We start from the raw sequence: 12367 nt of genomic DNA, 5'->3' as shown, positions 1-12367 counted from the left end.
ATCAAAACATGCTTGCAAGCAAACAAAAACAAAAACAAAAACAGCCCCACAAACCACTAAAATACGCAGTTACAGCAACGACAGTGTAATTATCCAAGTCCTCGAGTTATCTTGTACCACATACAGGGGTAACATCAGTCAGCTCTTTTTCTATCTCTTCCCTGAACAGTGACAGTGGCGTTTTGGTGTGGTGATATCTGCACCATGTCTTTGTGAAAAAAACCTGCCCTGCAGTCACTAATCAATCATAATGAGAAATATAAGGATTACAACTTATATCTTGTGCACTGAACAAATGTCTTCAGCTTCTGCTGTCACTCTCCTCCAGGTTCTTTCCCCTAAGTACTCTGTTAGAACAACAAAAGGCACCAATCAGTCTAATCTTCAGAATATTCTCTGGTAGACTCTGCTGCAAATACAACCACATTGGGTTTTTTACTTTAAAAAAATAAATTCAAACTCCAAGTATTTTGCATTCAACCTCCAAGTATTTTTGCACTCACATTTCTGAGGAGCATGCTGGTTATTTTCTTTCTCTTTCTTTCTTTCTTTCTTTCTTTCTTTCTTTCTTTCTTTCTTTCTTTCTTTCTTTCTTTCTTTCTTTCTTTCTTTCTTTCTTTCTTTCTTGTGTACTTATTTATGTAGTGTCCCATTTCTGTTTATGCACTGGTACTCAGCTGGTGGATTTTGCTGAGGGAAAAATCTTGCTAATCATTGAGTAAATTCCTGATGATGGATTTCTACTACAAATGTGATAAAAAATAGACAATTGGTTGCTACCTGCGTCAGAGTCTTCAGGAAAGCCAGATTTACTCAGAAATGGATATGCAATGTTGTGCTTGATACGGTGGAGACACAGGAAATCATGTACTTTACTCCTGTTGCTTCTCTAATGCTTTTTCTTCCTATTTCTCTTCCTAACCTCTCTATGTCCATGCTGATAGGGCAGCAGAACAATAATCAAATGGTTTCAAGCCAATATTTTGGATTCAGGATTAGAGAGTGCAATAGTCCATGGAAGTCACTGAACATTTTATTTTATTATTAACTTTGCTGCAACCAAATTTCGTTCAGTAATTTCAGGGTCTAACAGAAGCCAGAATGTGACGTGAATCTTCTATACAGAAATGTGCAAAAATTGTCGCTGATTTTTGCATCAAGGCTAGAACTTTTGCTTGAAATATACAGTATAAGTTAAGAAGTCATACAGATAGACACTGAATGTTTCTCCAAGTACACACTAGGTTAGGTCACAGCACCTTGGGGAAGAAGATGTGGGTTCCCTAACAAATAGACAACCTGTTATTACATCCCAGAGGAACTGGATCCAAGAGTTGTTGGGAACCCCATTTCAACTCCTATCAAGCTTCCTTTCCTCACTGGCAACTTCTATAAACACAGCATCAGGCCAGAGGGCCTCTGATCCAACTCAGCATAGCCATTTTAAATTAGTGTTCTAGTTTTGTTCTAAATACTTCACATGAGGGCTACATTAACAACCTGCAGGGTTCCAGTGGTTTGATAGCCTTGAGAGTAAAACCTTAGCTCTGAACTTATCTTCTTCTAGCTTCCAGTCACTGAATCTCATGATATCTTTTGCTGTTACATTAATGAAGAATCCATCCTCAGAATCATCTTTCCATGTAAATTCCATGTAATGTAAAAAAATACCAAGTCTACCCTTAAACTAGTCCATGAAAATTCAGTATTTTAATCCCTTTATCAGGTAATTTTTCTTGTAGTGTTGTAATTCACTGCCACAAACTGGCTGCCCATCTTGCCTCCTGAGGTCTAGCAATTCATGGTGGATGCAGATCACTTTTCCTCGCTCTCAGTCCCTCTCTCCTAGAAGATGCTATTGCCCATGAAGAAATGTCAGAAAATTGGCAGCATATCTGCTCTGGAGATACTGTAGTTCACAGACTGAATATTAATCCAAACAATGAAATTCAGCATATGTTTACATTCTGAACCCCAGAAGATGAGGAACCAACATGTTCTTTGGTGTTATTTCTATCAGAGGGGAGTGGTAAATTCCAGCAGTAGGAAGGTGTAACAGACAGTAACATTAATCCTCTGTTACTACGCAAGCATGAATTTCTGACAGAATAACCTCAATTCTGTATGACCACATGCTTTAAGCCTGGTAATAGAACCTCATATTCACAAGCTCCTCTGTAAGCAATGAACTTCAAACATTGTGTCTTAAGGGTTTGTGTCTTCAGTGTGTTAAGTCTACCTACAGCAGTAACACAAGGCCTTGCCTGCTCCCTTGTGTGCCAGGGCACACTCTCTATGAAAGACATGCTCAAGCCCAAACCCAGAGCTCTGCTCACTTGCCAAGCTGTAAACACAGCTGTGTGCTGGCTAGCCAGCTGCATAACACCTGTGCTTTGCCTTCCTTTCTTCCCTCCTGTGTAACTGCTTTTTTTTCCCAACCTGAAGTTGTAAGAATTTAACCTTCCAAGTTTCGTGCATATTTGCAAATATGGCAAAGTAGGTCAGTGTGTTCAAAAGTCCTTCGAGGAGGAAAGGATTCATGGAAAAGGAAACGCCCAGTACCGCAATTGCTTGGGACTCATTTCCTTAGATAAAGAGATAAAGAGATAAAGAGATTATTGAGCACAGTGTCAGCTAAGTAACACATAATGTGAGCTCTTCTGCTTAGTTCACTACTTACTTTCTTTTACCAGCATTTTATTCCCAACATTAGTATGTTGAGAAATACCAGACTAAAAACTCACATGACTTTCCTGAAAATATTTCAACATGTTTACAATGAATTGCTTACACCTATGACCTCGCTAGCTCAAATACATTTAATATCTGCAACATAAACTTTGTACAGTTTTCAGTCAGAAAGGCCTGCTGCATCTATTGTATGTTTGACAAAGACTTTTGGTGACATTTACTGAACATTGCAATGCTGGTCAACAGTTTTACAACACTACATGCTGGTAGACAGTTACAGCTTTTGTCAAATGAATGTGCAATCTCAACTTGGCCCAGTGTTCCTGTTTACTTTGAAATGTTGCACAAGCAGATCAGTATGACAGGCAGGTGTTTTTGGTCCATTTGCCTTGGAAGTTAAACAAACACACTTTACTTGTTTGGCACAAATGCTGCAAAAGGTTGGGTGCAGATTCCGTGCTGCAGCAGATACAAATATCTTTCCTAGGACCTTCTTGATGAGGTCACACTGCAAATCCTGTGTCCAGCTCTGTGCCTCCCAGTTCAGGAAGGACACGGAGGTGCTGGAGCATGTCCAGAGAAGGGCAGCAAACCACAAGTCCTGTGAGGAGCAGCTGAGGGAGCTGCAGGTGTTTAACCTGGAGGAGACCAAGGGGGACCTCACTGCTCTCTGCAAACACCTGAGAGGAGTTTGTAGCCAGGTAGGGGTCGGTCCTTTCTCCCAGGCAAATAGCAGTAGGACAAGACACAGTCTTAAACTGCTCCAGGGGATGTTCTAGGTTGGACATGAGGAAGAATTTCTTCACAGGAAGGATGATTAGACATCGGAATGGGCTGCTCAGGGAGGTGACGGAGACACCGTTCCCGGAGGCGTCTTTTAAGGAAAGACGACGTGGCACTCAGTGCCGTGGTCTAGCGGACAAGGTGCTCGGTCACGGGCTGGAGCCCATGACCCCAGAGGTCTTTTCCAACCGAACTGGTTCTGTAAACGCTTTTTACATGCACAAGCTGCCACCCTGGCGCTGCCAAGGCATGGGATCTGAAGTCACAGAGCGCTGCAGCTCGCTGGAACGGGCCCAGCGCAGTGCCCCGGGCGGGAGCGCATTCCGCAGCGGGGCCCGCCCGGGCCGAGGCGGGCCCGGCGCCGCCGCTCCCCGCGGGAAGGGGCGGGGCCAGCCGCGCACGCGCGGGGCGGCGGGCGCGGTCACGCGGGAAGGGCGCACGCGCGGTGGGGACGCTCGCGCCGCCGTTCGCGCCGCCGTTCGCGGCGCGGCTCCATGGGGAGAACATGGCTCCCTTCCCCGAGGAGGTGGATGTGTTCTCCGCCCCGCACTGGCGCATGAAGCAGCTCGTGGGGCTCTACTGCGACAAGGTAGCGGGCCGGGGCGGCCCCCGCGCCGCTGGCCCGTGGCGGGAGGGAGGGTTTGGGGAGTGCGTAGCTGTCAGCGCCCCGGCCCCGCCGGTAACTTCTGCCCTGCGCTGCCGCGGGGTTCCTGAGCCCCTCACGGGCTGCCGGTGCCGGTCCGCGGCCGCGCAGGGCTGGGGCTGCCCTTGCTGCCGTGCCGGGCCGGGCGGCAGGAGCCGTGTCCCGCTCGGCCGGGCGCGGAGGGGCGGTGATGCCGCGCAGGGAACGCGCCCCCGCCCGGGCGGCCCGGCAGAGCCCCCTCGGGCCCCACAGAGCCCCCGCGGGCGGCCCGGCAGAGCCCCCCCGGGCGGCCCGGCGGAGCCCCCCCGGGCGGCCCGGCGGAGCCCCCCCGGGCGGCCCGGCGGAGCCCCCCCGGGCGGCCCGGCAGAGCCCCCCCGGGCGGCCCGGCAGAGATCCCCCGGGCGGCACCGCAGAGATCCCCCGGGCCCGGCAGAGCACCCCCGGGCCCGGCAGAGCCCCCCCGGGCGGCCCGGCAGAGCCCCCCCGGGCCCGGCTCTCCCGGTGCGGGCAGCGCGGCCCGGCCGTGTTTGCCAGGCAGGCAGGGCACGGGACCGTGCTTGCGGGTCTGTGCGCAGCCTTCTGCTGGTGAGTGGTGTAAAGATACCCTAGGTATGTTCTTTTACTTTAAATATATGTAATTTTGGTCATGGACAAAAGTAATTTTTATTCATGCATCGCGGTAGTTAAATAATCAAGGCTGGTGTGTCACCTGAAAGACAAACTTCCCTGCAGCAGCTTTGAGTGTTGTAGGAGGGTTTTGGGCGAATACTTCACAGCCAGCACTCCTACCTACTGCAAGAAGTTTTGCCTCCCATCTCCGTGCATAAATGGCTGTTTGGAGAGCCAGATTGGCTACAGACATTTAAAAGAGCGGTGCAGTTGCATGAGAGGCAGTTATCATAGTTTACTGCTGCCAGCAGCATGGGGGAGTTCATGCTTCCCTGTTTCCACATGGCACCTTGCACTGCTCTGGGATTCACCAGATCCTTTGGTGTGACTCTTCCATTTGCTAATAGGTTAAAGAAAACCTAGAGCTGTTTTTTGCAGGATTTGCTAACTGGACACAGAGTCTAGGGGGAGGAGGAGCGATGTCCTTATATAGTTTCTTTCACTTTGCTTTTTATTTGAGAGTACATTTGCAATCAGCTTAATCAGCGGCAGCAGAAAAATTTTTGGTATCATAACAGAGTGGATTTTATTTGAATGGAAGCAAACACCCCCGCTGACTTCTGGTAGCTGTTTCAGTGTGTTGTTGACAGTAGCTGAACAGGTTTCATTTAAACATCCAGATCTTGTAGTCACTTAGGTTTTGTTCCTAGAGAGGCATTTTTATCACTTTTATAGAGCCTCCCACAAAGTTTTGACCAAGTTTACCATGCCTAATAAAACTTCCTGGGGAGCAATTACCAGTTTTCCTGAATATTGAAAAATTTGATAAAACTATTTGTAATGTTCATAACCTTTCATTTTATAGAAGTTTTTATACAGGAATTTTCTTGCTCCCTTTTTCTTTTGAATAAGGGCAAGCCTGAAGGAATGGCACTTTTTAAAAAAAGTGTTCAGTTTTACGTCCTTTAACCCTGTTGCAGAACTTGAGGTGTGTGCCTTGACTGTGAGTTTTTATAATGCCAGCTTTGCACCAGAAAAACTTCCAGTTTTTGAATTTCCTTCTTGTGTGATTGTGATGCTGCAATTAGGTAAGTCTATAGTTCTGCTTGCATGGCAGGTGTAATCTCTAAAACCATGCTCTTGATAAGTTTAGTTTGATCTTGAGGGTTCTTTAATGTTGTGAATTACATATTACCTGTGTTCATCGGATTCCCTGTACGCTGTAATATAGTTGCTGCTTGTGTCTGAATGTAGTAAATTCCGCAGAATATTAGCAAGGGTGAAATGGGGTCATCCATCTTTGCTTCTCAGGAGAACAATTACATTGTTTCTGATGGATAAAGTACATAGGAACTTAAATAATCCTTTAGGACAGAGATACACAGTTTATTTTGTTCTTCCAGGACTTCATGTGAGACAGAACAGTTAAATTGGACATTTGTTTAGTGCTTTAGCTACACTTTTGGCTGTTGCTAGCAAAAAATCTCCCTGTACCTTTGCTGCATTCCTAAATGGCATTTTTACCTGTGTTGCATACGCTACCCTGGACTTGGATAATATGAGTAATTATAATTATGTTTAATAAGGAGACCTACACTGTTGCCAAATCTATCTCCTACTCTGATGAGAAGAAAATTCGTTAAGTGTTGTGAGGATGTCCCCCCTGTAGGTAGTGGAGTGCTACAGCAGACAGTCTGTATAACTGAAATGCTTGTCCTAATGCCTGACGTCATCTTTGCTACAAATAGAGCAGATTCTGTTTGCCCATCTCTAGTGAACCGTTCTTAGTTTGCAGGAAGATCTTGTGCCGATTTGCAATTGTAGCTGTGTCCTCCATCTTAGTTGTGTTCTCTGGCTTCAGCAAACGGATTCATTCTGCTTCATCACGTGGGTCACGCTTGCTGTACCTCAGTGTACTTGTTGCTTTTGTTAGAGCTAAGCTGCCATTCTCTAACAGTTTAAACTATCTGACTGATGCTCTTATGTTTGCCTGCCTCTCTTGCTCCCATCAGTGCTTGAGGTGACTCAGGCTCCAGACTGGCAGAAAACATTTTTTATTGTGAAGCAGAGTAGGTTTTCTGTTGGCGTAGTGCTGCCAGCAAGCACCGGTCAGATCGGTACTGAAGCCAGTGGGAAGCAGAGAGTGGGACTGTGACAGCCAGCAACTAGATTGACTGAAGCTACTGTGAAACCTCAGCCTAATTATGTCTGTGTTTTCCTGAAATCTTGTGCAGAACGGGACAGCGCTGGTGTTGAGTAGAGCAGACATGTTGTTCTGCAGTTCTTTTTTTAACAGCAGCATACCTGTTTTGTGCTTCTCTGAGGTCTGATGCACAAATTCCCTTTCATTTTTGTCACTAGATTCCTATCCTGTGTGGAGCACTATGCACTCATCCATGTCAGCATGCTGATGTCCAGCGAGGCAGTTTCTGTTGTCGCATTATGATCTTGTGTTTTCTGCACAATGTACCACTTGTGTAATACCAGCTTTCCTAGCTGTGTCTGAAAGTATTGTATCTGTCATAAATGAAACAACACATATTTCTGCTGATAATGAAAATCCCATTTTGGTTTGGCTGGAGACTGGTAGCTTGGGCTTGAGAGCACTGTTTGCAAGTATTTGAGCTACTCTGGGATTTCCTGCAGACTCAGTTACTTTGCTGTAAGGCAAAACAATACCAAAAACCTTAGAGAGATCATCATCTATAACATATATCATTCTCCTTTTAAGTAGTTTGGTTATCAAAAGGAAGTCGGATTCTGTTTTCTAAACAAATCTGTACTGGCCAATTGTTACTTCTTATAGCTTCAAAACTGGGACTACTCAAGTAGCAGACTCTGGTCTGTGTACAGACTGCAATTACATTTTGGCTAGGCCTTCCTCAGAAACAAGACACCAGGTCTTCCAGTATGGGATTTCAAACTTCCTGCTCGCTTGTGGAGTTACTGCAGCCAAAGCATGTTTTCAGATCTTTGTGTTACAGAATTGCCCAGCAAGTTTAGGGTGCTTTAAGAGTAGGAAAAATGGTTGCACTCTTAAATGCTGTAATGAAGATACCGGTGTTTGCTTGTTCTCACGTCCTATTGTCTGCCTCTCAAAACTAGCGTGAGACTTCATACTGTGACTGAGTGGATGTAATAACTGGCTGCTGCTGGAAGGGTTAATTGCTGATGATATCCTTTATGCTTGTCTGGCCACTTGATGAGCAGCTAGTTCATCTAGGGAACTGAAGCGGAAGGTGATTCAGTAAAACTGGCTCACTAAGAGGTCGAACCAGCTCCAGAACCAGGTTATCAGTATGGGAGGGAACAGGATGAAACATGGCAAGCGGGAACAGCTGCTTTAATAGCTCAGCTTTATTGTGAAACCTTTGGGTGTTTGAGCAGAAGCATCTAAGGTCCTCCTTTTGTTTGCCTGACTTCAGTCTCCTGTGATCTCATCTTTCTACAAAAGATCTCTGCAGTTATTTCTCATGGTTCAGTAGTTACTTTGGCTAGTTCTTCCTGGAAATTTGGATCAGTTTTGTCATATTCTGGTGACTTGAATGCATTGAACTTGCATAAATACTTAATTAGTATTTTTCTTTTCTAATCCATGCTTCTGACTCTTTGCTAAAAATTAATTGCAGTAAATATTTTTCCTAGTTATTTTTTATGCCGATTTCAGCAAAAAAGACATTAAGTTTTTCTGTTGTAATCGGCCTTTCCTGTTAAATAGTTGATTTAAAGTATTGCTTTCCTTCTCTTAGGTTATTTGTGTTCTTTGTCCTTGTAATTTGAAGTCTAAATGCTGTTCTGTTCAAGTTACATTCACTTACCTTTGGCTTCTGCTGAAGAGAATGAAATGTTTTCATATGTTAAATTTGTGATTTTCATATGTCATCTGTAGTATGATGGACCATTTATGAGTGAAAAATACTCTGAATTGAGTGGATTTGGCATTGTAAAGCGCTGGACAGGGCATTATATGACTATGTCAAGATCATACTTTTTCTGGCAGATTTCTTTTTCAGATTCTGAAATCTGAAAAAATGGACTAATTTATTTATGACTTTACTGTTTCAAAGTGAAAATGTTTTTCCTTCGATGCCCTTGAGAGCAGAAAATGAATATTCCAAGAAGATAAGTGTATCTGGGTTTCTAATAAAAAAAAATCCAGGAACTGTAATTAGTGTGTATCAGTGTTAGGTTTTGTGCAGGTATCCTAGAATATGCTTTAACTGATTAAATACTTCAAGCTGTAATTCTTGAGACTGGGTTTTTTGCTTTTGCAGTTAGTGCCTAAGATGGATTAAGCTGGAGTGGTGAACTTTTCCAGTGTCCACCTTTGTGTTAGGAACTTGTAGTCAGATTGATGCAGAAGTGCAAAGACATTTTTGCTCTGGTTCTGTTTTGTGAGTTACTGTAGTGGGAGATTTCACTCCTGGGGCTTCAGGTATGACCTTGCAGAAGGCCAGAACACCAGGTCTTAGTAGGAGCCTGTACTCTTTAGAGTATAAAACAGGAGAAGTCTTCCATGGCATGTAGAATAGTGTGACACAGATAAATAACAGCATAGTTGCAAATGTTCATCATTATTTCATTCACGGCCCTTGTAGCTCAATATTTAGTAGCTTTTTAATTGGTTTTAATTTTTTTTATTCTTTTTGGTTTTTCTCTACAGACCTGGTGACAGGCTTTGTTCTTCCAGCTCCTGCCTGTGGAAATCACATGGTGAAGGAGGCTTAGCTGATTTTATCAGTGCATCTTGAGCTGTGCTTTGTACTGTGAACCCCAGGAGGATCTGATTAGTAGTAATTGCATCACTGAAAATCTTGGTTGAGATAGTCCCATGTTGTTATTCATACTTAATTGTGAAATGCTCTTCATGATTCAAAACCTGATCCATAGGTGTTCATTAGACAAAATTGACTGTGGATATAGTACAAGACAGTGATATTGAAGAAACCAAAAAAAAAGAAAATACAGGAAGTTTTTTCACTGTTCTTTTATGTTTGGCATTTATCAGCTTGATTTTAACCTTTGAAAATAGAATATGAGGTTTTACCTTCCCGGTTGCCAGTGTTCTTTGAAAACAAAATAATTCTGTAATTTTGTGTTGGAATCTTCTGTGCTGTTAGGTGGTTGGTTTTGGTTTGTGAAGCTTTTTGTTTGTTTTATTTGGTTTTGTTTTGGTTTTTTTTTTTTTTTTGAGTAGTTGTGTTTTTTAGAAAGCAATTTCAAGACTTTACTGGTGCTGCAAAACAGCTAGAAGATTACACAGAGGGTTGCATTGAGAAGACAACATCAGAAAGAAGGGGATTTGAAAGCTTTCGATTTCTTGTTGAATTCTGCCACATTCTGGCCTTCCTGCTTAACCAATTGCTATTATTTTGGGTCAACCCATTGCAAAGAAAAGTGCCCAGGGTGGAAAACTGATTTCTCCCCTGATTTAACGCTTCATACACATATAAAGGTGGGAGTGTGAAGCAGTTTAGCTAATTCTCTTACTGTTCACGTCATACACCTTTGGCTGTTTGGAGAGCAAGCCAAGGAGAGGTAACAATGAGGACAGTCATTCTCCTGGCTAGGCTACCTCAGCACCCGAGTTCTTCCTTGGGGACAATATCAACTGAACTTCTTGGGGATTCCTAAGTAAAACATGGCTTGTAACTGGGTGTTACTAGTGCTCCAGCCAGGTGAAGAATGAACCCACTAAAAGGCAGAGCTCCTCCCTGGATTAGTACACCAGATGGGTTCATCTTGCAGCTGCATGATTGCTAGCACATATTCCAGGGAAGCAGCAGGAATGTGCAGTTAGAGGCCGGGCTACTCCTTTGGTGTGTTTCCTCCTCAGTATCCACGCCCTCATTTCCAGCAGATTCAGTATAACATGAAACCGCATGCTCTTGCTGTTGACGCAGGCACACCTTGTTATGGTTTTTGTTCCTCCATTTTCTTGTGCCTGAACTTGAGATAAATACCTCTGCAGAGTCCAGGTTTGTCCTTTGAATTTCAGCGCTATGCAGAGTGCATATGCATATGCAGAGTGCTAATACCTAAGAATGTAACAGTGAAAAGATACAGCTGACTAGTAGTGCCTGCTCCTTTTTTCTCCTGGTGCTGTTCTATTCTAAGAATCATTTGGTTTTTTTCATAGCATTGTAGAATAGGATAATAGAATATTCTGAGTTGGAAGGGACCCATCAGGGTCATTGAGTCCAATTCCTGGCCTTGTGCAAGAATCCCAGCTCCAAGAGTCACACCATGTGCCTGACAGCATAGTTCAAAAAATTCTTGAACTCTGTGAAGTTTGGTGTAGTGACCACTTCCTTGTGAAGCCTGTTTCAGTTCCAAACCATCTTGTGGGTGAAAAACTTTCCTGATATTTATCCTAATATCTTTTTTCTTTTAATCAGAATGGTCTTCCAGCTCCATAATGAAAAATATTTTACTATTTTTAAAATTAGTTTTAAATCTAATGAGTTAACTAGTGGTAGAAGATTAGTTGGCACTGATTATCAGGAATAATACGTCTTTTATTTCATATCATGTGGCTATCACACTGTCTTAATGTGGTTATACATGGAAAACAGAATATAGAGAAATGACCTGTCAAAAATGTAACTCAGGATGACACATGAAAAAGAGCAATAATTGATCAAGAAGACCAGGAAGAAAAAAAAAAGTCTTCCATTTTTTTAGATTCCAGGCTGAATTTTTAAGGTTACTGGTTGTTCAGAATTTATATGCTGATAGGGAAGACCTTCATTTGGAGTTAAGCGGCTTGTGAATTTATAGCCACATTAAACTTTTTAACCTTGAGAAATGATTCCATTTTAAATTTGTGAAATCTGTAGGAAGAGTGGAAAAATAAAATTTTTTTGTTTCTTTTCTCCTTCCTCAAATTTTTGTAGTTTTCCAGCTTGTAACTGAGAATAGAGATACTTGTAACTGGGAATGCTGGCATGCAGCATGGACTTCGCTAACTGCTGTACTAGTCTGATAAGAGCAGCGTACTTTTCCTTTGCTGCTTTCTCCCTGTTGGTTCAGAGTATGTTTGGAAGAAAGAAGCAAACATTTTTCACTCCTTAAATGTATTTTTGGCATAGTTAGTAGGAAAAAACTGTTTCAGTTTACTCACTGTAAACTAACATTTCTGGAAAATTAATTTCCTTCTTCTAAGAAGACATTTTTCCATATTAGCCCATGTATAAAACACTTCCAGAAACAGAGTTAAATACTGTGTTTTGTTTGGTTGTTTAATTAGCAGTTTTGAGCTTCCTTATTTAGTCACAATATTTTGGATGGAAATGTCTAGGTCTTCATCAGATAGAAAGTTTCATTTTTTTAAATGAAAGCACGAAAGCCATGAGGGAGATGCAAGAGTTGAGTGTAGAGTTACTTCAGTTGAGTGTCATGAACATGAAGCACTGTCTAAGAGCAATTGCTGTTAATATTGCCAGTGTTGGTGTCTTGTTCTTAAGGCACAAAATTTAAATAATGTGTTTTAGGAAGGAAAGATGTGTGTTTGCTATGAGTCCATACATCCATCTTGACCTTGTTAATGACTCTGTTATAGTCCAATAATGTGGACACTCGCCTAAAACTGCTATACTTGTCTAAGATACAAAGATTGCATCATTTTTTTCTTTTAATAAA

General features: G+C 42.9%; 1 protein-coding gene across 1 annotated transcript in view; it reads left to right on the top strand.

The window, feature by feature from the left end:
- Positions 1–3884: 3884 nt before the first annotated feature.
- Positions 3885–12367, top strand: part of FBXL5 (F-box and leucine rich repeat protein 5) — a 32484-nt gene continuing 24001 nt past the window's right edge. Inside the window, exon 1 of the mRNA XM_004186175.5 lies at positions 3885–4063. Within this exon, the coding sequence (XP_004186223.5) occupies positions 3980–4063 (84 nt within the window). The 5' untranslated portion in view covers positions 3885–3979. The remainder of the gene's footprint in view (positions 4064–12367) is intronic.

Source organism: Taeniopygia guttata, chromosome 4 (assembly GCF_048771995.1).
Source record: "Taeniopygia guttata chromosome 4, bTaeGut7.mat, whole genome shotgun sequence".
NCBI classification, from domain to species: Eukaryota; Metazoa; Chordata; class Aves; order Passeriformes; family Estrildidae; genus Taeniopygia; species Taeniopygia guttata.
Note: the sequence above shows the minus strand (reverse complement) of the source record. Positions and strands in the feature narration are given on the sequence as shown.